Source organism: Rosa rugosa, chromosome 6, assembly GCF_958449725.1.
Source record: "Rosa rugosa chromosome 6, drRosRugo1.1, whole genome shotgun sequence".
Classification (NCBI taxonomy): domain Eukaryota; kingdom Viridiplantae; phylum Streptophyta; class Magnoliopsida; order Rosales; family Rosaceae; genus Rosa; species Rosa rugosa.
The window spans coordinates 35918948-35941357 of record NC_084825.1 but is presented as its reverse complement, the minus strand read 5'-3'; the positions used below and the strand labels follow the sequence as shown (position 1 = coordinate 35941357).

At 37.7% G+C, this 22410-nt stretch overlaps 2 protein-coding genes and 1 long non-coding RNA gene across 7 annotated transcripts; all 3 read left to right on the top strand.

Moving 5' to 3' along the window:
* Positions 1 to 707: 707 nt before the first annotated feature.
* Positions 708 to 1841, top strand: LOC133716685 (receptor-like protein EIX1). The gene has a single exon (XM_062143361.1). It carries the CDS (start codon positions 708 to 710, stop codon positions 1839 to 1841), a length of 1134 nt encoding a protein of 377 aa, XP_061999345.1.
* A 9672-nt stretch (positions 1842 to 11513) lies between these two features.
* Positions 11514 to 13928, top strand: LOC133713995 (uncharacterized). The gene is made up of 3 exons (XR_009848390.1): positions 11514 to 11895; positions 12907 to 13008; positions 13524 to 13928. It is a non-coding gene; the product is annotated as an uncharacterized LOC133713995 (long non-coding RNA).
* Positions 13929 to 17333: 3405 nt separating this feature from the next.
* LOC133718117 (uncharacterized) lies at positions 17334 to 21855 on the top strand. Of its 5 annotated transcripts, none has more exons than XR_009850103.1 (7): positions 17334 to 17465; positions 17762 to 17827; positions 17931 to 18029; positions 18156 to 18278; positions 18479 to 18786; positions 18929 to 19005; positions 21569 to 21855. XR_009850103.1 is itself a non-coding variant. In XM_062144931.1 (6 exons), the coding sequence occupies exons 1-5, from the start codon at positions 17346 to 17348 to the stop codon at positions 18940 to 18942; spliced, it is 390 nt and encodes a 129-aa protein (XP_062000915.1). In that variant the 5' UTR covers positions 17334 to 17345; the 3' UTR covers positions 18943 to 19005; positions 21569 to 21855. The 5 variants fall into 5 exon arrangements, 3 of the variants coding, with proteins under 3 accessions (XP_062000915.1, XP_062000914.1, XP_062000913.1); XR_009850102.1 differs by having other exon boundaries at positions 17762 to 17834; XM_062144931.1 differs by lacking the exon at positions 17762 to 17827 and having other exon boundaries at positions 18479 to 18512.
* Positions 21856 to 22410: the final 555 nt, after the last annotated feature.

Here is a 22410-nt window from a genome sequence, read left to right as displayed (position 1 = left end):
GTACCTTTCTTCAAACTCAATTTCCGGTCCACTTCCGACATCGATCGGAAATCTTTCAAATTTGCAGAGCTTGTACCTTTCTTGGAACTCAATTTCCTGTCCACTTCCGACATCGATCGGAAGTCTTTCAAATTTGCAGAGCTTGGACCTTTCCTCCAACTCAAAAATGAATGGAACTATTCCAGAAAGCATCGGACAACTTAGAGAGTTGGAGCACATGTATCTCGACTGTTGTTCATGGGAAGGTTTTATATCCGAAAATCATTTTCAGAACACTAGCAGATTGCATACGTTTTCTTTATCCAGCGAGGCATCTAACTCTTTGGTTTTCAATGTCAGTCATGTCTGGATTCCTATCTTCAATCTTAAGATTCATTATATCACGGATTCTAAACTAATTGATACTGCTTTTCCAATGTGGCTCCGAAGTCAAAAATTCCTCAATATCTTAATTCTTCAGAGACTCGGAATTTCAGATACAATACCCGATTGGTTTTGGAGATTTTCACCATTCCTTCAGTATATGAGTTTATCTCATAACCAGTTAAGAGGAAACCTTCCCAAGTGTGTGAGTTCTACTCTTCAAAACGTTAGTATGAAAAATAACAGTTTGCTAGGTTCCCTTCCACTTTGGCCAAATGTAACACAACTAAGCTTGGCAAGCAATAGATTTTTCAGGGCCTCTTCCTTTGAACATTGGCCACGAGATGTCAAAGTTGGTGTTTCTTGATCTCTCAAGGAATTATTTCTCTGGAAATATTCCTAGGGATTGGACGGGTTTGCAACATTTGGAGGTCATAGACTTTTCAAATAACAATGTATCTGGTGAAATCCCAAGCTCCATGTGCTCCCAACTACCATCACTCAAATGGTTGAGATTAAGCAACAACAATCTTTCTGGGAATCTTGAGTCGTCTTTGCAAACTTGCAGAAATCTCTCTGCACTTGATCTGACAGGAAACAACTTTTCCGGCACCATACCAGATTGTATTGGAGAAAACCTTCATACATGGTCTTATTTAATTCTAAAAGCCAACAAGTTCACAGGAAATATTCCTCATCAATTATGCGATCTCTCCTCTCTTCAGGTTTTAGACCTTTCCCAAAATAATATATCTGGCTCCATTCCTACATGTCTTGGTGGTTTGAAACAAATGACAGCAGCAGATGGCTGGATGATAAACTTGACGTTCTCTGTGGATCTTTTTTATCCTATGCATATAGACTTAAATGTGAAAGGAGTAGAATATGAATATATTGATAATATCATAGGACTCATTAAAAAGTTTGACCTGTCAAGTAATAATCTATCGGGAGAAATACCAGAAGAGATGAAAAATCTCATGGCTTTGGGTAGCTTGAACTTATCCCACAACCATTTGACAGGAAAGATACAAGAGGGTATCGGAGGCTTACATAAGTTAGAAGCACTTGACCTCTCTAGTAACCATCTTTGGGGTTTAATTCCTTCAAGCATGACCTCTATGACTGCACTAAGCAAATTGAATTTGTCATTCAACAACTTCTCTGGGCCAATCCCATCAGCCAACCAATTCCCCACCTTCGATTCAACCTCATTTGAAGGAAACTCCAGGCTTTGTGGACCTCCATTGCCAACCCTATGCAGCTCAGCGTCCCCTAATGATCCAGCTGTGAAGGCTGAGGAAGATGAAGAAGATAAGTATGGAAAATTATGGTTCTATGCAAGCACATCATTGGGGTTCATTGTAGGATATTGGGTTGTTTTTGGAAGTTTGGTGATAAAGAGGTCCTGGAGACATGCTTACTTCCAGTTTCTTGACAATATGAAAGACAAGCTTTGCTTCTGTTTTTGGAAGTGACTCGTTTATCGAGGAGTTTAAGGGCTTGGAAGATGGTTGATTGAACTGAAAAATGTTAATGTATAATAATTTGTAATTTATATTTAGTGTTTTTTAGTTACTGGAAATGTAGATAGATTAGGTATATAGACCTGCATCTATCTGAAATATGATCATTATATAAGTAGAAGTGTTTGTCTGCATGAACAGAACTTCTATCTCTCTGAAATGTATGTTGAAAGAGGAAATGTAAAACAGACAAAATATGAAATTGGTGGAGAAATACACTAACCAGTTACAATATGATGATAAGTTATTGACAGTAAAACTGCAAACCCAAACAGAGAATAGAGAAAAGCCTTCACCTCCATATCATTGGAGTAGCGAGAGTGCAGCACTTGTTCATGGAGGTGTTTTGACTGCTCAGAATGAATTTCACTTCTTATTGCCGAAGAGGATAATGCCCGGCCTGAACCTTTGTGCAAACCATTAGCAAATATAAATGAAGCTTTACACAATCTGAAGTTCTGAACTAAAAAATAAAAAATAAAAAATAAATAAAAAAAAATTAAAAAAAAATAAAAAAAAATTAAAAATATTATGGTAGTTGATGCTGTTCTTGATGACATCTTGGGTATTACTAGACCTAGAGAAACAACAACAACAACTTGGTCATTGCCTAGTGTATCTGGAGCCTTGAGCCTTCTATTAGAAAAAAAGTTTCAGGTGCAGGCTGGGTCGGTTTTGGCCCAAAATGCCAACCACACTATGTTTTTGCACTACTTTTTGGTACAAACGTGCAGCAATCAAGCCTAACTGACATTTGACATGTCGAGAAACCTGTCCGGTTTTGGTCAGTCCACCAATGCTGCAAGGTCTGCTAGAAAGTTAGTATGCCATCTTTGAGAAATGTTGACAATTTGCCAAGTTGGCAGTTCTCTTGCAAAAATATGGTACCGGAATTAAATTCTCTCATCAACTAACCTATGATGATGATGATGAATAGTACTCGTGTATTTCATGCTACTACCTGTGTTTGTTCGACGTACAGTACGAAAGGAATAAGCATCCTCAGATACTTCATTTTGCAGAGTTTGGAGAATGGGAAACTTGTCCTCAGAAGAAGGCCCCCATGGATATCATAAGCACTAAACATCCCATGTGAATTGTGATTGGGAAGACTAAGATAAACACTCTTCATCAAGAATTCTACTATGTTAATTGTGATTGGAAAGCAACGTCTATCTCTTTAATGTTTTCCTTTGAAGAACGATAACTGTTTTACTAAGCTTATAGCAGAAGGGAATTTAAATACTGGGACACAAAACGGCTGTACTAATAGAAATTCGTCAAGCTTTCTGGGCTACTAATACAAGTATTGACATGTAAAGCTTGTTGGGGAACTTCATCCATCCTTCCAAAAACATTCAGAAAGGAGGAAATGAAAGGAAAAGAACTTCGCGCAAATAATTTAGTGAGGCAATCATATACCCTAGCTTCTGAATTTTTGTCATGCAGTTGAAGTACAGAGTCTGACTAGACCATTGTGAATTTGTGATACATGTGTTCCTTGTAGTATGATAAAGTGAGTAGAAAGTGAGCTCTCATACTAGTTATCTACTTCCTTACTACAATGGCTTGCCGCAAAGCAGCTACTTCCTTTCAGCATCTTATACTTGCTAATTTGTTTCTTTTAATTTAATATTCTTTTGTTTTCTTTGAAGCCACAACAATTTGCCAATCTCGACTATGGCTTTTCACGAGATTTCCAATGTTGCTTCCATCAAGAAAGAGTGAATGGCTCTCCTTGAATTCAAGCATGACCTTATAGACCCCTTGTCTGTGCTCGACTCTTAGCTTGGGGAAGACTGCTACAGGTGGAATGGCATAGTTTGCAACAATCAAACAGATAACGTCATCGAGCTTCTTCTTTCAGATAAACAAATCTCTGGTAAACTTTCAATGTCAATAGGAAGTCTTTCACATAATTTGGAGACCTTGAACCCTTCCATCAACTCAATCTCGGATGCACTTCAAACATCAATTGGAAATCTTTCACCTTTGGAGACCTTGGACATTTCTTGTGCTGGAAATGAAACATGTGTTTGGACCCAAAATGAGCATTTTGGCCTGACAAGGCACATCTTGGAGAAATTGAGCCAATGTCAGTGGCTCAAGCTATATATTGTCGACAAGTTCGAAATATATATTTAGAGGCTAAATAAAGCCTACTATGGAAGCATGGAAGCATGGAAACATGAAAAGTCAACTTCAGCACATTTTCCTACTTTGGCTAGGAGAAACCGAGCTAAACAAGGAAGGAGGGGCGGCAGACTAACCAAATTAAATCAAAATGAGCTAAAACTATCCAGATTAAATCTAGACATCCCAATGATCATTTCTTATGAAGAGTGCCAGAGATATTTTTGAGTGGAAGGCCTTCAAACAATCAGTCCAATTTTCTACAGAAGCAAAACTGGAAAACTGGACCTGTAAGAGGTCCAGCAGCTTTTTCAGCCCAACCACTATACCAAAAATTCTGAAATTTGACCAGGGTGATCTACACTCATAGTGGAACATTTCTTATGAAGAGTGCCAAAGATATTTTTGAGTGGAAGGCCTTCAAACATTCAGTCCAATCTTTTGCAGAAGCAAAACTGGAAAACTGGACCTGTAAGAGGTCCATCAGCGATTCCGGCCCAACCACTATATGAAAAGCTCTGAAATTTTACCAGGGTGATCTACACTCATAATGGAACATTTGTTATGAGGAGGTCACGGTCAAAATCGGAATGCTTGATAGAGATAAAATTCAAGGAATAAAGGAGCCGAAAGTGCTTCCTTATCTTCAAAATTCATCATTCCTTATCTCCAATTATGTCTCCTTATCTCCGAAATTCATCATTCTTTATCTTCAATTATGTTTCCTTATCTCCAAAATTCATCATTTCTATCTCCAATTAATGCTCCACTATCATTTGTTTAATGCTAAACACTTTGGCATGGTAGCCTATAAATAGAGGTTACAATGAAACACAATTCACAACAACAATCTCTAAGATTATCAAAGTCTCTCTAGAGCAAACCTCTCTAAGAGCAGCTCCTCTCCTTCTCTTTCTCCTACCGGTGATCACACTCCTAGTCCTAGTCTTCTCAGAAGCCGACTTTCAGTGCCACCAAACCCTCTGTCAACGTACTTCGGTCCTAGTCTCCTCGGGAGCCGATTGTAGTACCGCGACCACAACGATTACGGAACTAGCCAAGCAAGGGTAACGCCCTCGCAAACCAGCCAAGCTAAAGTCACGCTTTAGCAAGTTCTCTCTACTTCCGGGTGATTTCGCTCTGCTTAACCTACAACGTTGAGTATCGACTTGGTGACACAAGACAAAGTCCTCCAGCACGAGGCACAAAGAATCCTGCGACGAGGTTGGTGCTCTCCTCGTCTACAGTCGCTCAAAAGAAGTCAGGTCAAGGGACACCCCCAACGACCGCACCCGAATGGTGCTGGCACGCCCGCGCAGAAAAGAGACTATTGACCAGCTGCAGCAAAATTGGAGCCAAACAACATGATCTACTGTAAGCTTGAAAAACTAAGCAACAATGGCAGTAAAGAAATCCTAACCTGACGAAGAAGACGAAGTAAAAAAGAGAGAGAACCGGTATTCGATCGTAATTTTACAAAATGAAGCAACTCACAGAAAAAACAACACGACTAGATATTTATACTAATTGGATTTCAACTAATTCAGCTGACAATTATTCTAGAATATTATGCAGATAGTGCCACGTGGTCATTATGATGCGGTCCAGATTTCTCCTCCATGCAGGTTAGTTGCATAGTGTGAAGTCACGCTTAACACCTGAGCTAAAGAGCTGATTTGCTGTGTCAAGGCTATACTCAGGTCCATTCCTGCAACATGAGCTGGCAATGAGCTGGCTGACATCATCAGAAAGTGGAGGTTGGGCCTGAAGGCTGGGTGAGGATTGGGCCTGGCTTGCTGAGTCGTTGCTGCTATTGGCACCATCACCTGTATGAGCTTGAGTGTACTTAGTGGCTAGTGTTGCCTCAACAATGAACTCGATCTCCAGTCGACTTCCAACATCAATAGGAAGTCAATCACATTTGGTGACCTTGGACCTTTCCAACAACACAGTCCTCGGTCCACTTCCGACATCAATTGAACATCTTTCTCTCTTGCAGACCTTGAATCTTTTATTGAACTCAATCTCCAGTCAACTTCCGACATCAATTAGAAATCTCTCACATTTGCAGACCTTGGACCTTTCCTACAACTCTATCTCCGATCCACTTCCAACATCAATAGGAAAACTGTCACATCTAGAGACTTTACACCTTCCCAACAACTCAATATCTGGTCCACTTCCAACCTCAATTGGAAATCTATCACATTTGCAGACCTTGTACCTTTCCTCCAATAAGATCTCCAGTCCACTTCCAAGGTGGGTTGGAAATCTGCCAAATTTGGAGTCGTGCCTTTCCAACAACTTGATCTCTAGACCACTTCCGCCATCAATTGGATATCTTTCATTTGCAGACCTTGGACCTTTCCTTTAACTCAATCTCCAGTCCACTTCCAACATCAATAGGAAACCTGTCGCATTTAGTGGATATGGAACTTTCCTATAACTCAGAACTGAATGGAACTATTCTAGAAAGTATCGGACAACTCAGAGAATTACAGTACTTGGATTTCAGGGGTTGTCCATGGGTAGGTTTTTTTTGTCTGAAAACCATTTCTAAAAACTCACTAAATTGGTGAGTTTTGAACTATCATGCCAGTCATCTATTCCTCCCTTCAATCTGGCATTTCTTACTATCACAGATTACAAGCTTATGAGTCCTGCATATCCAGCATGGCTCAGAGCTCAAAATTTCCTTAGAGACATAGCACTCATAGATGTTGGAGTTTCAGATACAATACCCGATTGGTTTTGGAGAATTTCACCTCTCCTCACGTGGTTGGAACTCTGTGACAATCAGTTGAGAGGAGAACTTCCTAACTCCATAAATTCTCCTCTACAGTTCGTGAACAACAACAGCATAGTAGGTTCCATTCCACTTTGGCCAGATCTAATAAATCTAAGCTTGGCAAGCAACAGATTTTCCGGACCAATTCTCTTAAACATTGGCAGTGAGATGTCAAAGTTGAGTGTCCCAGGTCTTTTGAGGAATAATATGAATGGTATTGTTCCCGCTTTCTGAAGTAAAATGAGATCACTGGTCTTTCTTCATCTCTCAAGGAATTATTTATCCGGAAATATTCCTAGGAATTGGATGGGTTTACAAGATTTGACCATCATAGACTTTTCAAACAACAACAATCAAATGGTTAAATTCTAAGCTCTATGTCCATCACTCAAATGGTTGAGATTAAGCAACAACAATCTTTCTGGGGATCTCGAATTGTCCTTACAAAACTGTGGAAGACTGTCTGCACTTGATATGCACTAATAAGCAGAAGAATGAACAATTTGGTCAAGGGAGAAGAAGCTCCGAATTTGGCCACAAAGTCGCTCCAAAAGGTGATTTTCTGTTGATAGCAAGTGGAAGGAAACTTCGATCTCTTGCGACTCGAGAATTGATGGCTGAAGGGCCTTTTTGTTGGTTTGTGGCTTAAATTAATAAGCCCATCAATTATCTTTTGGACTAAGCCCACATGATTAACCTAATTCTATTAGCTAGGTTTTGGAGTATGCCTCATGCACATATAAATATATGCTTTCTGTCACCAATTAAGGTGTGAGAGAGAAAAGAAAAAGCCGCAACTTTTTCAGTTTTGGGGTTCTATAGAAAATTACCTTTTGCCTTGTTGCTTTTGTTCTTGTGAGTGACAATATATTTGAGGTAGTTGTTCTTCTATTTGGTCTTTCTCTTTCCGTGAGTGTATTCGGGTGTAATCGGGTTTTGGGTTTGAGTGCTAAACACCTTGTAATCTCCTTTTGATATTAGTGGAATCTCCTCACAGTTTCCGCCCGTGGATGTAACCCTTTGATTTTGGGGTGAACCACGTAAATCTTTGGTCTTCTGGATTTTTTCTATTAATTTATCTTTTCATATTTCTAATACTTCATACCTATTTGACGCTTCCGCACAACAAGTGGTATCAGAGCTCAGGCTACGCTTAGACTATTTGATTCAATCATGAAGTCTGCTTCTTCGATGAAATATGAGATTGATAAATTTAACGGGAGGAATGATTTCAACCTTTGGCGTTTGAAGATGCGAGCCCTATTAGTTCAACAAGGGTTATTAAAGGCGCTGAAAGGTGTGAATGCTTTGTCAACTACTTTGTCAGCAGAAGAAAAAGGAGACATGTTAGAACGAGCACATAGTGCAATTTTGTTATGTCTATCTGATGAGGTTCTGCGTGAAGTTGCTGATGAGACAACTGCACCTGGATTGTGGCTAAAGCTGGAGAAATTATATATGACCAAATCCTTGACCAGTCGACTATATTTGAAGCAACGACTATACACTCTTCGTATGTCTGAAGGTACACCCGTTCAAAGCCATATTGATGAATTTAATAAGCTTATATCTGATTTGAGAAATATGGATGTGAAAATTGATGATGAAGATCAGGCTTTGATTTTGCTATGCTCTTTGCCTCTTTCTTTTGATAATTTTGTTGACACCATGCTGTATGGAAGAGAGGCTATCTCTTTAGAAGATGTCAAAGCAGCTTTGAGTTCTAGAGAACTGAAGAAGAAAGTGTCAGAGAATTTGAATGATAATCAAGATCATGGTTTGGTAGTTCAAGGTAGAGAAGAAAGCAGTAATAGAGGAAGTTCGAGATCTAAGTCTCGAATTAGAAAAGGTACATGCCACTATTGTCACAAAGAAGGTCATTGGAAACCTGAATGCCCTAACTCAAAGATAGAGGTAAGTCTTCTGAAAAATCTTCTGGTGATGATGCGAATTATGTGGATGATGAGTCTACTACTTTTGATTTTTCCTTATTTGCTGGTGATTCTTCTATTAATGCTTGGTTGCTTGATTCGGGTTGCTCGCGCCATATGTGCTTCAATCGAGATTGGTTTGACAATTATCAGCCTGTTAATGGAAGGTCTGTCTTTATGGGGGATAATACTCCTAATAAAGTTATGGGGATTGGAACAGTTCGAATTAAGATGCATGATGGAATTATCAGGAATTTGACAAAGGTTAGGCATCTCCCAGATTTGAAGAACAATTTGATATCTTTGGGTACTCTTGACTCACAAGGCTATAAGTATTCGTCTCAAGGTGGAGTTTTAAGAGTTAGTAAGGGTGCTCTTGTTGTGATTCAGGGAAAGTTGATTTGCCATAACCTCTACGTACTTCAGGGTAGCCCAATTATTGGTGCTTCATCAGTTGCCTCTTCATCAAGTCTATATTCAGATTTTGGTACAGGTGTATTTGTTTAGGGCAAATTTGATCAGTTCTGTGAGGATCAAATAGTGAGACACCGCACTATTTTGAAGACACCACGTATAAAAATTGCAGAACATATTTGTGGATCCCTCATAGAGAAAGTGCTTTGCATGCTTTCTAACTTGGATAAGTCTAAGGACTTTGGTGCTGAATTTGTTAGTTCCTGCTACTTGATGAATTGGTCTCCATCGTCCGCATTTTGTATGAAGTCTCCAATTAAGGTATGGTTCGGTACTCATGCTGATTATTCTGATATTAGTTGTCCTGTTGGTGCTCATGTGAGTGATGGTAAACTTAAGTGGAGGGCAAAATTTAAATTCCATGGATTTGCATATGGGGTGACTAATTATGACTTGTGGTGTGTTCAATCTAAGTCACCCAAATTTGTAATCGGCCAAGTTATGAAATTTGAAGAGTATGTCATGCTATTTGGAGGAGAGTCTATTGATGCAAGTTCGGGCCACGGTGTTAGTAAGCAGGTGGAGCTTGTTCAAGCTTTAGAGAAAGTGTTAGACTGCACTTTTATTCAGCATAGTCAGAAGATGCTTGTTTTTGTTGGTGATATTGAAGAGAAGCAACTTCAGTTCTACAAGGTTGCTTTGTATGAAGAAATTCAATCTCTTCGTCAGAGTCACCTAATTTTGATCAAGCCAGTTCCTGTTTGCAAGTTCAAGCTTGGCTTGGGCTTGATTGTTATTCGCATTTAGTACCCCTTTGGGGTTTGATGGAGGAGACATTCGGGAGGGATTTTTACTTTGGAGATTTTAGTTAATTTAAGCCAAGGTGGAGATTGTTGGTTTGTGGCTTAAATTAATAAGCCCATCAATTATCTTTTGGACTAAGCCCACATGATTAACCTAATTCTATTAGCTAGGTTTTGGAGTATGCACATATAAATATATGCTTCTGTCACCAATTAAGGTGTGAGAGAGAAAAGAAAAAGCCGCAACTTTTTCAGTTTTGGGGTTCTATAGAAAATTACCTTTTGCCTTGTTGCTTTTGTTCTTGTGAGTGACAATATATTTGAGGTAGTTGTTCTTCTATTTAGTCTTTCTCTTTTCGTGAGTGTATTCGGGTGTAATCGGGTTTTGGGTTTGAGTGCTAAACACCTTGTAATCTCCTTTTGATATTAGTGGAATCTCCTCACCGTTTCCGCCCGTGGATGTAACCCTTTGATTTTGGGGTGAACCACGTAAATCTTTGGTCTTCTGGATTTTTTCTATTAATTTATCTTTTCATATTTCTGATACTTCATACCTATTTGACGCTTCCGCACAACACTTTTTTGCAGCATTCGGACATATTCTCTTTGTTGCATTGCTTTGGAGGTGGCTTTCTTCCCCTTATATATTGTTCAGCTAGGCTTGCAGGTTTGAGCTTGAATGCTCACCCAGTTCGTAACAAGAACGATAAAGATTAAGAGAAAGGCCCCAGAAGAACAAATCTGGATCTTCATCTTCCTCTTTTAATGCTCTGGCTTCGTTTGTGTTGGTTTGAAGAAGTTGAATCCGAAGTTAGCTATATATAGAGACCATGAACTGCCTCATATTATGACACATTCGTCTCAATAGAATCAGTATACTATACTGTTTCTTAAGTATACCATTCTTCGATATAATGGATGCGTTTAAAAAATTGTCTTATTGAAAAAGCTGATAATGCATGTGTGCAGACAGGTAAATTACCAATATCCTTAAACATACACTTGTATTTGATGTTTGGTTTTGTATCAATGCATATTCTTGTGTGAGATGAACTTGGCAGATTCAACTTTAGAAGTGCCATTAATAGAAAAAGACTAAATATATCATTCGGTATTCACAATATTCTAGTGACATAAATACCTGAGAGCTCCTATAATTATAAAAAATGAATCGAACGTTGCTGTTATTTCTTTTTTACCAAAAGTTTACGTTGTGATTTGTACATATTATTTATTCTTGTGTTGTGTCATATTTACAATTGAATTACGAAAAGTCCAATTTGGTAAGACAAGCAGATCGATAAGAGTGCTGGTAAGCTCGATCAAGTACAACATACCTTTAATGCCAAGGCAACTCGATCAATTAATACATATTTCTAGTTCTTATTGCTGAATTGAAACATAATCGTCCCTGTTATAGGATTAGTTGCCGCTATATTAATCCGATATCAACAATACCCATCATAATCACTGTTAAGATCATCTAATTGAAATTAGTTTTGTTGTATTGTGTATGCTGCTTTGTAAATTCAATTGATCGATGGACTTAGGCTGCGTTTGGGGGGGCTTTTTTGCTCCCCCGCTTATAAGCAGAAGAGCTATAAACGTTTGGTAACTCAGCTTATCCTCAGCTTTTGGAAAAAGCTGCTGCGGCTTCTATCGAAAAGGAGAAGCTCGCTCCCCCCTGCTTTTAGAAGCCAGAAGCCGGCAGAGTACTGTGGCGCTTGTTACTGTAGATTAATGAAGTTTTGCTAATACCGGTTTCTACCCTCCGTTGGTTGGAGCAATTACACTCAATTGCCATGAAACCCTCGATCTCCCTCTGATCACAGAACGCCTCACATCAATCTCTCTCCCTCTAACGCTGCCTCACTTGCATCTCGTCACGATTTCGAAGCCTCAATCAAGCAAGGCTACTTGGCAGTTTGGATATTCAGGTTAGTTGGGAGATCTGGAAGGAGGAGCATGTCAGTCTCTCTCCCTCTGCTTCGTTCTTATCTTTAATCAAATTGTTGTTATATTTGTTTTGATTTTCGTAGTTATGGGAATGATTATCAAAATGGTTAAGTGAATTTGTATGGGCTGTGATGCACTTTCAATTGGCCCGTTTGAGGTTAATTGAATACACAGAGGAAAATTTGAGAATGTTTATGGCTGAAGGAGTAGTATCATACTTGACATGTTTTCACAAGAATGGATTTTGGTTGGTTTCTAGCTTTGAACTTTTATCAAAATGAAGGCCCTTGTTCGGGTCAATATTATAAAAAAAAATTGGCTTGATTCCATGTTTTGTTAGTTAGATCAACAGTATTAGACATTCTCGTGGGGTGTGAGTTCCGACTTTCTGTGTTTTAGCCATTACTGAGTGGTGTTACGATCGAGTTTTCCTTGTTGAACATAATCAGCATTGTTCTTGAACCATTAATAGAATAGAAATTACTGGATGCATCAAGTTTTGAAGTGAAGTGAAGTATAATTGCGATTCTCTTCCAAGTTATAGCTAATAGATTCAAGTTTTAGGGAGTGATAGTACATCTTGTGTCCATATGTTAAAGCTGCAACTTCATTTTGCTTCTTGAAAATATAGACCAATGTACCTATCCTATATTAGCTAATCGATAGATGATATAACTCAGTAATTTAATACCATATATCTTAGTACTTTATTACCAGTCAAGCTCGGTATGTCAATTTTCTTCAGTTAGATAGGCCAAATCATTGTATAGAAATATTCAGTATTTGTTTGATCTTTTCTTTTACTTCGTTTGCTGTCAAGAATGAAGTTTTCTGAAAATTTTAATAAAAACTCTCCCAGTTTAGTTTGTTTTGGAAGCCTCTGAAGATGTTCTCTGCCTGCTATTACTGTTGTACTGTCATGAGTTGTACTGAATGTTACCTTTTATAGCTTGATTTTCACTTTTTATTCTTAAAGAAATTTCTGTATGCAGCAAAGGAATGTTTTGGAGAAAAAGAATGAGGTGCCCCAAAATTTTAGAAGGTTATTGAGCTCAAGGTTAAGAAGGGTGGTTGCACAAGAAAAACTTGAAAAGGTGATTGGTTTTGACTCTCTCAGCTCGAATTATCAGTGAAAATATTTCACAAGGTCTGGCTGTATTCTTTGGTGTTGTTTAAAAAACTAAACTATTTGAATATGTTAAATTGTTAATGCTATGTTCATTATGCATTGGTGCATTTCAACAACAATAGTTTCCCTTATGAGAGTAAGGTAACTGGGGTAAGGTGTACATATATATAATCAGGAACTAGCTACTAATTTAGTTTCTGTTTTTTATCTTAGTTAGATTTGCGAGGTTTAGACTTCAACCATGCTCCATTTTTACTAGTTTGGGATCGGAAACCATGAGTCCTCACCAGTTTGTTCATGTTTATCCTTTCGAATGTAGAGATTTGAAACCATGAGCCCACTTTTTGTTGAGATATGCAACTACAATGGAATCGTAACTGATTTAGCGTTTGGTTATGAAGACCTTGCTTACTGCACTTGCATATTTGCAGCTTTTGACTATGGAATAATTTCTTTCAATCTTTCAATTTTGATGTTCAGATCATTAGAACTACTGATCTTGAAGAACTACGGGAATTGGGATTGGTACATGGTGGGAGTCGGATGCTGCAATAAAGAGAATTAAAAAGAGCTACTTAGCAGTGAGATCATCAGAGGAAAATCAGTTGGTGGGTCTCATAATCAAATTCCATGTCTATATCTGTGCGTGTTTGCATTCATGAAGAATGATGATACATTGATTAAATGGAGAATGATGATACATTGATTAAAGTTGAGTTATTAGCTGTATTGGGAGTGTGTCTCCTTCATTGTGAACACTTTTTGTAGTTATTAACTTTGAAATCTGGCCAAGTTATCAGATTTTTGAACATCTAAAACAATATATAATATACAGGACGCACTTTTTGTTTAGATGAGGCTCCTGCTTTTATACAGGACGTTCTCTATGAGGATAATTGTAACGCAACTATGCTTGCTCGGGGTTCCGGTATTACGTCCCCCCCGATGCAGCAAAATTTATTTAATAATATAAATAACGGGCGTGGGGCTGAGCCTCCCAGTTAGGCTGGGTTCCAAACCCCAATTCAAAAAAAAACAATATATAATATACAATCTAAATTCAGGAGCATTAAATTGAATGGTATCGATCATATTACCGCAGCATCGCGCGGGTACAGTAACTAGTAACTTATACATATGGTCCAATATTAATCATATGGTCACTATGATTTATAAAAATTGAAAGTTAACAAAAATTAATAAAGACATAATAAAGATTAAAAATAAGAACAAGAGCATTTGAACAACATTGTTTGGTATACAATCAAAAGGCAAAATAATCTCTCATGTCTAATTTGGTCATTCCACAAACAAAAAGCACAAGCCAGTTTGAGTTTACCAAACACTTTGCCACTATTTTTGTCACTAACAGCACTTAAAAAAAGCCAGTTTATCAAACACTCAGCTACTTTGCTTTTCAGCCACTTATTCTCAGAAATAAGCAGAAGCCAGCTTTTCTGAAAAGCCCAGTCATACCAAACATAGCCTTATATTATGATTATATTGGACTCACATATGAAGGAAGCAAAAAAGAGAAAAAAATAGATAATGATTCCATGGAAAAATATGTTTATATACATAAGAGCCGTCATAACAAAACAAATCCCACATCATAGAAAGCCGAAAAACCAAAAGAAGTTTCCACAACTTGTTTGATGTAACTAAGTGTCTGATTAGGTGATATCTAAGCCATTCATCTGTAAAAGAGCGTATTGTTCATATATATATATATATATATATATATATATATATATATATATTTAAAACAGGTTATATTTCAAGAAAACAGAATGAGATTAACAGCAATATCAGTCTTGGGAGTGTTTCCTTCTCTGTTAAATTCTTGTTGCACAATGCACATCCCACATATCCTAAGGCCCGTGGGACTGTTCATGAGGGAGTGAAAAGACGATTTTGCCCTTTGTTTTCCATGAATTACGGGCTGCCACTGTTAATCTGGATTAGAAGTTCGGTTGTGTTGTTTTGGGCAACAGAAGGGATTCCGCTGCGAAAAGAAGAGGATTTGGTTCCGATAATACAGATTAAAGTCTAATTGATATTCTTTCTGGGTTTCTGTATTTGATCGGTCAAGGATTAAAGCTTTGTTTAGACGGGGCGAAACAATTAAAGTCTCCCATGATAGCCCAACAATTTGAAGCCGGAGGTGAATGAGAGCTTTCCATTTGGGCGATTGCTACCGAAACCCCAGAATTTCGAAGATCTGTATTCGAGGTCTGAGTTTTTTCTTTAGTTTTTCATTATCCAAAAGATTAAAGCTTTTTTGTTTTTTGAATTACACTTGCCTAAGAGCTGTGGCTTTTGATATTCTGAAACAACAATAGCCTAGAGTATGTACATGTGCGTGGTCTGTCAATTTGTTAGTCTAGGCAAGCAATGCATTACTACAGTTGGTTGGTGATTGTGTTTTTTTTTTTTTTTTGACTGGATAGGGCAAAGTCGCTTAAGTTACCAAACCATGTTGGAATTGATTGTAGGAACAGTCAGATTACACGACTGGGTTGGGTTTGATTGGTTTGCTATTTTTGAGGTTTTACTGTTTTAGTGATGTTGTTTGAATACTGTGAATCAAATATAATGATCATTGCGTTTACAAACATAAAGAAGTTTTACTCAAAGGTAATGACCATTGTCTCTATGTGGGAAACTGTAAATGAATAGGAGTAGTGTGAATTTGAGTGGTTAAAAAATAAGTTGAAATTGAAATTGAGATAAATGAGTATGCCAGGATTTTCATTTCCCCTTCGATTTTATGTTTTCAGATATTGAATCTATAAATTTGAAATTGTAGATTCCTGGCTCAATTGCTTCAGATTTTCAGATCTGCTTCAGTTTAATTGCTGAGCTATGTTTGTATTTGACAACCTGTCATTATTGATTTGATAGAGGTTCTTACTTTTTATGACTGTTGGTAGGGGAAAAAAAAAGTTCATATTTCTTTGTTCTCAATTGATAATTTTAGCTGTTGAAAATCCAGTTATCACTTTGATACCTATCATACTCTTTTTAATAGAAGTGCCTAATATTACCTCTTTTCTCTTGCTTAATGCTATACCTTAGACATGCTCTTCCTTTTGCAGGTAGCTGAGAGCTTGGAGCTGGTAAGAAGGAAATTAATTGTTGTTTGATAAAGAGTGAAAGCATTTCTTGCTTGGTAATTTCTCTGGATCTATGATGCTTTGCAATTTTGAATCTGATTAGCTTTTACCGCTTTTGCACCTTCAGTTTGTATTCTTTTCAATGTACAGATTACATGTCCTGTTTCGTGAGACCAGTGAAAATTGAGTTATATGGTACTTCATGTTAATGCACTTGAACATGGAAATTCACTGAAATACCAATTCATTTATCTTATCAGATTTGATGTCAAATACATGCAAGTCAGACTTTACATGGACTAACTTTCTAACATGAACACCCAGTGCCTGCATAAAATGCAAGTTTAGTCTATTTCTAATGTCTGAAAGTGCATTGGCATGAGAAATATTGTGTAGTCATGGTTTTATCTCATGACCTCAGATCCAAACTTTTCTATTATTTTTCTTAATAACGTATGCTTGAACATATCATAACTGCCTCTGTGGTTGTTAACCTGTCTCTGTGATAGTATCCCCCCACATTAGGATTAGCCTGGTAGTAACAAGAGCGTTCGGTGAAATTACCAATCCTTTACCAACTTGCTAATGCCTCATTCCAACGGATCAGTCTCCATGCAACCAGAATTTTAGTTTATCTATACATGATTTGTATCCTTTTCCCCCAAGGAATATTAAGAAAAGTTACACCTATGAGTTTATCCACATAAGAAAAGTTTGTCTCTGGTGCTGTATGAAAGTTCAGTGTTTTAATTTGATGGACTATGGTATTGGTTTTTAATAGCTTTAGAAACTCAAAAGATATCACTTCTCTAAACTAATATGTTCTCATTGAGCTTCAATTTTTCTGTGGAGTGAAATTTTTTCGGTGCTTGGTTTCTTTAGAGCATAATTTCATTCCCTATTATTGCTGCCAATATATTAGGTTTGACCATTAACAATGCATGTTGCTATATTCAGCTATCTTTATATTCATCAATATGCAGAAAAGAATTTCTCATGAAAATCATCTTCATATCTCTGTAACAGAACTCTCTGAAATGGGAGTTTACATTAGTTCTAATTTCAATGTCTTTTCAATATAGATTATTTGTTAAGCTGTATTGTTTCAAAGTTTCTAATCATATACTTGGAATTCTGTAATTGCATGTAGAAATGCTTTGTGGGAGATTGGGCATGCTGGTCCTATATGGGTTTGAGAAAGCTAATTAACCATCAAAAGTGGAGCCAGTCATATATCTTTCTTGCATCTTTGGTTCTCGGATTTGCCTGTGTAATTCATCAAGTGCAAGAGGCCTCCAAGTACAAGGTAGAATTTGGATCTATTCCTGTTTTATGGTTTTCTTCATTTTCTGGACACTCTAATCTTTGTTTGCTGATTATACAAAAGAGTATTGTATGTGGGGTCAAGCAATATATCTGAGTTTTCAATTAATATTTCGACTCTAGCAAAGTATCCCACAATGCTCAATTTTAGATCAGACTATATTACTGCATTTGTAGAAGCTGGGGAACTCACCTGGACACCCTTTGTTGTTATACTATACCTCTGATTCGGTGTTTCTTTTTATAGTTGACTCAAGTAACTTATATCTTTATTTTTAGGCCCTTCACTGTCATCAAAAACAGGAAGTCTTTGTTTGAAGATTTAGAAGCACATTACTAATACAAGTAAGAGGTTGTTATACATAGATTTAGTTACCAACTTTGCTTACCCTACTATAGTCATTCTGTGATCAACTCTGTTTCTAACAATAGTCTCTTTGTCAAACAGGTGTTAAGAAGCTTCACATCTCAGGCATTGAAAACTTCCAGAATGCACAGTATTAGTTGTGTCACCTATGAAGCCAGATTCCTCTGCTTCAACAATTCTGTAAGTTCCATGCTTTGGTCAACAACATGAGTTATTTAATGATTAAATAAATTGGGGTATTGGTAAACTGACAGAATCGGGTATACTCAGTCAGTGTGATTAATGGTGTATAATTATGTTTTATAGGTAGACATGAGGAAGGCGAATATGGATTTTTTGCATCCATGTACTGCTAATAGAGTAACTGAGCTTCCCGGGTTTAAAGATGAAGTTCTTATCAACTTCATTCATGGTCTTTTGGATGTAAAGGTAATAATCTTTTTTTCTTCATTACTTCTATTTGTAAAAATTTGTTTTGTGTTCAGTGGAAGAGTTTGATCTGGTCATTCTGTGCATGCTGTTTTTTCGTGTTAAGATTTATTGGTATGAGGGCCTGGATTTGTGTTTTGATGTTAATATATACTTTCATGACTAATACGTGGTTTTTTTTTTTTTCTTTCAATTTGCAGGAAGTGAATGGAAAAGAAATTCAAATTTCTTTTGGTACTCTATACTGTAAACAATGAGGAATTAAATGAGCAATACCTGATACCAACAATATCATGAAACTCATAAACTTAAATAAAAATACCAGTACATAAAAAAAGGATTGATGATAAAGACTTCAGAGTTCAGACCAAAGGCAAAAAAAAAAAAAAAAAGGATACGTTTCAGAACGTTGATGGATGAAATAGATGGAAGCGCTTTACTCAATGCAATGCTAAGATAAGCAAGGAGGCTGGAGGAGAGTTTAATATTTTTGATGGGTCGGTGATGGGTAAGAATTTGGAGTTGCATTGTACAGAATTGGAGATTTGGAAGTTGGCCAGATGGGATTCAGTCAACAGTATAGTTATATTGTTGTGTTGTTGGTTGTTATTGTGATTTGTGGATTGAGTTTGGTTTGTTTGGTTTCGCAGGTGCTTACTCTTGAGGAACCTGAACGTGGTCTTACCATCGTCAAGCTAACGCATGTGGATGTTCCTGAAGAGGACAGGTTATTTCTCAGCTTTTGTTTTGTAGTTTTTGGTATGGATTAATTTCACTTTGCCCCCTTCAAGTTGGGGTCGAAAATCATGTTAGTCCCTGATCTTTTTTTTTAATCAAGAACACCCCTACACTTCTAATATTCCTCTTCCGTGCCCAATCCTCCAAACTCAATCAAATTTTGCCGTCAAATGGTGACACGGCACCGACAGTATGGCCCACTAGAAGGGTAAAATGGACACTTCCCAACATATCGACACCTTGTGCTTCTCTTTTCTTCGTACACCACCGCCTTCATCCTCACCTGTTGCTTCCCCATCTTCTCCTCCTCCTCCTCTCAAAGTCTCTTGGGCTATGAGATTACAAGAAAAATCGAGTGCGTTCTAGAATTTCAAAGTCTCCATCTTTCTCCTTGAAGCTCTCATCTTTAACTTCATAGCTCTTCCATATCCTCTTCCCTTTTGCACTGGAATGCCCCTGCCTTCCTCCGACCAACTCGATCCGACGAAGGATGCGATTCCGGCATGGTAGGCATGCGCAGCATATTTCTGAGAACGGCGAGAGAATTTCAGTCATTTGCTGACCTTGCGATCTTCCTCGGAGGCCGAAAAGCCCAAGGCTCCTCGATAACCCCCTTTCGATTGGAGTTGGATTCGACGGGGTAAAAGATCCGAGCTGTCTCGACGAGCTTGGGCGGAGGTGAAGGGTTTGACGACAGAGGATGGTGTTCGTCATCACCGATCTGATGACCGATATCTTGGTCAAGTACAAGGGCTCCTTGCCGGATTTTTTCCAGGAGTGGCACTCCGTGGTGGTGGAGGGGTTTGTGAAGCCTTCTACCGACGAAGTTCGCAAGGAAGTGTAAACGAAAAGCGGCTCCAGGAAGGGCAGGTTCGTGAAGATGAAGAAGTGGGATTTGTTTTTGTTAATCTGTGTTTCTGGGTTTGGTTCTTTCACTGTATTAAATTTATGGGTATGAGATGAGCATTGTGTTGGAAATGGTTTGTTTAGTTTAAGGTAAATGTGGAATGCAGATTAGGTTCAGGGGAGTGTGTTTGTGAAGAAACGAGTGCTGATGGCATTGGATGAATATAATCAAGATCAGAATAGGGGCAGGAATTCGGGCGGGGCAACGGAGGCGGAGGATGACTACCATCCAGCACAGGAGGACGAGACGGAGGCGTTAGGATTGTTGAGGATGGATGCCAGGCTCTGGGTAACAGACTGAATAACTGTGGCGCTAGAGAAACAGAGACTAAGAAAATTAGAGAGGAAGAAGAAAAGGGTTTGAAGTTGGTGGAGTATCATATTATTTTTGTTGGGCGCTATCAGATTATTCTGATTGATTTGATTATGCAAAGAAGAAGGCTTTATATCCATTTGCTATCCATTCGATTGACTTGCAAGCTCTCGCCTTTCAAGTACTGAAATTGCTGAGTTTTGCTTACTGCTAATTGTGTATAGTTTTATAGTACAACTTTTGGTTTCTGGGTTTTTGAGCAATGGTGATTTAGTGACAATATTTGCACGATTTGTTGTGGAAGTCAGCCTTGGGATTTCTTGTTTTGTAAGCTTGTATCCATTCCTTGGACACGGATTATGATTTTGGGAAATTTCTTTCATTTCATTTACAAATATGTGTGTGAATATATGCGTGGTAATGAGGAAAATGTGAAGGTGGATCTGGGGATCGGAGTGATCCCATACGGGGTCTGCCTGTGGACAGATAAAGAAGAAGAAGAAGAATAGTGAAACAGGAAGATCCCATAATTTGTTTTAGTTTTTTTCTTTTTCAAAGGTCATTTTGGGAATTTTGCCATTTAGGTGGGACCTGACGTGAAAAAATTGTCAGGCTGTTAGTGCCACGTCACTATTTGACGGCAAAATTGGATGGAGTTTGGAGGATTGGGCACGGAAGAGGAATATTGGAAGTGTAGGGGTGTTCTTGATTAAAAAAAAAGATCAGGGACTAACATGATTTTCTACCCCAAGTTGGAGGGGGTAAAGTGAAATTAATCATTTTGGTATTCTTTAACGTAATTCATTGTATTAAAGAAGATAGGTCTGAAACTCATTTCTGATAACTAATCAATAATTGTATTTGCATAACTTTAGAAGACCTGTATGATAAAAAAAAAATAAAAAATAAAAAAAACATCGGATAATTCATTTACCATTGATCTAATGTTCTTACAGTTTCTGCTTATTAATTATCTGAAAGTAACTTTGTAATATCTGATTTTATTTTTCAAAAGCATGAGAACTATTACTGTGATGTGATGAATTTTGATATATGCTGGTAATTTGATCTGTAAACCTTCATATAGGGATAGCTTCGTTCTCTGTTTGATTACTCATATTCATAAACTTTTTTCTGAAATCAATTGAGCAAGCTTGACCTATAATAGAGACCTGTCGTACCATAACTTGCACTTTTAAAATAGCAAACTTCATTATGTTCATGTCCTTAAGCTAAACATGGGTTCCTAAAGCTACTTACATCGCATATCTTGCATCTCTCTATATTTTGTAATCTGATTCTTTTTCTCACATCTTAGTGCCCAATATTTCAGTGGCAGTCCATCACATCCAACAGCAAATGAAGCTTCCACTAACACAAAAGAGAACTTCCAAGCAGATGAACTAATGGATGACACTGATGAAGATCTCATGTAATGATTGGTTCGAACTTTGAATGTATAATAATTTGCTAAGACCTAACCATATTTGTCAGTTGTATATAAACATCTTGGGTGCAACATTTTTCGTTTGGTCAATAGAATATCAAAATTTTTGAGCACTATAAAATGTGAATGACAAGTTTGGTTAAAACACCCGCTCTTGCTCAAAAACTTCATTCTTTTTTAATTTTGTTTGTATGCCACAATCCAATATTCCACTATGTATCAAAATGGAAGTAGCGATCGCGTACGGACGAATGAAACATGATGGTTTTTGGTTTCCATAAATGTAGAAATTGTTTAAGGATAATAGAATTTAGAGAATTGATGAGAGAATTGTGTGTTATTATTGAGAATAGGAGCCCTATATATAGGAATTACAAAGTACTAGTTCTAATGTTACAAGGAATACCAATCCGTGTAGGATTGGGAAATCTAGAACCTTCTTTCCTATTGCTACTCCTAGTTTGATAAGGCACACTAAATCGATATTCCTTCAACACTCCCCCTTGTGCCGCTTCAAACTTGGTGGTGACGCTTCATCCGTTGCCTCGTTAAAAACCTTGCCAGGTAACAAAAACCCTGTGGGATAAAAATAACCCTGGTCGAATGACAAAAGGAGCACAACACGTCCTTCACTCTTCGAGATCGAACATGTAGACATCATAACTCCCCCTGATGTCGATATCTCCCCCTGATTGCTACAATCGTGGGAGTTCGGATAACTTTCTCAA